Raw genomic sequence first — 1251 nt, forward strand, 5'->3', positions numbered from 1 at the left:
TGAGGTTAGAGGACTGAGGCTCTGGAAGGGAAAGGGAGGGGAGACTCTGAGCCCCGGGCCTCATCCTGACCCTCTGAAGGTCCTCAGAGGGGCCTCTCATCCCCCTGAGAACAGCCTCTGTGCCAAAGTTCCCTCCTTACCCCATTTCAAGACTCGGGGTTCCAGCAGCCCCTCATGCTGCACATGGCATGTGTATCTCTGCTCCTCTCCAGAAGGCACCACCACAGCTGCCCACTTCTGGAAGGTTCCGTCCCCCCCAGGCCTGGTCTCCACCAGCTCCGTGTCCTGGGTCAGGTCCTCTCCATCTCGCTGCCAGGTCAGGGTGATCTCAGCAGGGTAGAAGTCCAGGGCCCAGCACCTCAGGGTGGCCTCATGGTCCAAGCTGGGGTGGTGCGTCATGTGTGTCTTTGGGGGATCTGAGGAGAAGGGCATGAACATTCACACGTTGGGGCTTTCCCTCATGGACTCTGGAAAAGCCTCCTGTGACCATCCTCAGAATGGACAGGGCAGTGGGTTTGGATAGAGGAAGCACAAAGTCTAGAAACCAGCCTGGTCTGGGGAGACTGGGGTCATCTCTTATTGCTTAGAAAGTTCTGAGATTAGGGTGAAAGCTGTGGATAGGAGGACGCAGGTCTCTGAGGAGGAGAGCACAAGTTTTGCTCCTGACCTGGGGAAAAGGTTGAGGTGCAGCACTAGGAAGCCAGCGCAGCTGCTTCTGCAGGACTTGGATCTTGCCTGGATGTGACTCCCATGGCACAGCAGTGGTCTCCTGACCAACCTCCACCCCCACCCCCGCTGCTCCCCTCAGCAGTGTATTTCAGGACATCGGCCTGTTCTGCTCCCCACTCTGTCTCTGGTGAATCTGCTTACTCACAGCACCTCTGGCCTGCACCCCAGTTCTTGTGCACACAAATAAATCATTTTAAAAAAGGAAAAGAAAAGCACGAGTCAGGTCAGAAAAACGTGCTCGACTAAAAAGACCTTGAGAGAGAAACTGAGGTTCCCGGAGATGGCTGCCAGTCAAAAGGGTCAGGTGCAGGTGAACTCAGGGCTGGTCTCCCCTCAGGTCAGGAGAGCCTGGACTCCTTAGCTGTTCTGAGGAAAAGCAGGGTCCTCTGGGCCAGTCAGGAAACCCAGGGGGGTCCTCCTTCGCTTATCAGAGGGGGCGCTGCTGTGACCCTGACTCCACTCTCCCCACGGGGAGATGAGGAGACCCCGCGGCCCCTCTCACCTGTTCGCTGCAGCGTCTCC

At 57.2% G+C, this 1251-nt stretch overlaps 1 protein-coding gene across 1 annotated transcript; it reads right to left on the reverse strand.

The window, feature by feature from the left end:
- Window position 1: 1 nt before the first annotated feature.
- Window positions 2–1245, reverse strand: LOC105854551 (putative HLA class I histocompatibility antigen, alpha chain H; the record flags this gene model as incomplete). The annotated part of the gene is made up of 3 exons (XM_012734373.1): window positions 1232–1245; window positions 141–416; window positions 2–21 (listed from the first exon to the last, which is right to left on the reverse strand). Coding segments are annotated over exons 2-3 (279 nt in total), but the record flags the coding sequence as incomplete, so codon positions are not given.
- Between the last annotated feature and the right edge of the window lie 6 nt (window positions 1246–1251).

This window comes from Condylura cristata, unplaced genomic scaffold (assembly GCF_000260355.1).
Source record: "Condylura cristata isolate star-nosed mole 26May11 unplaced genomic scaffold, ConCri1.0 scaffold00055, whole genome shotgun sequence".
NCBI lineage: Eukaryota > Metazoa > Chordata > Mammalia > Eulipotyphla > Talpidae > Condylura > Condylura cristata.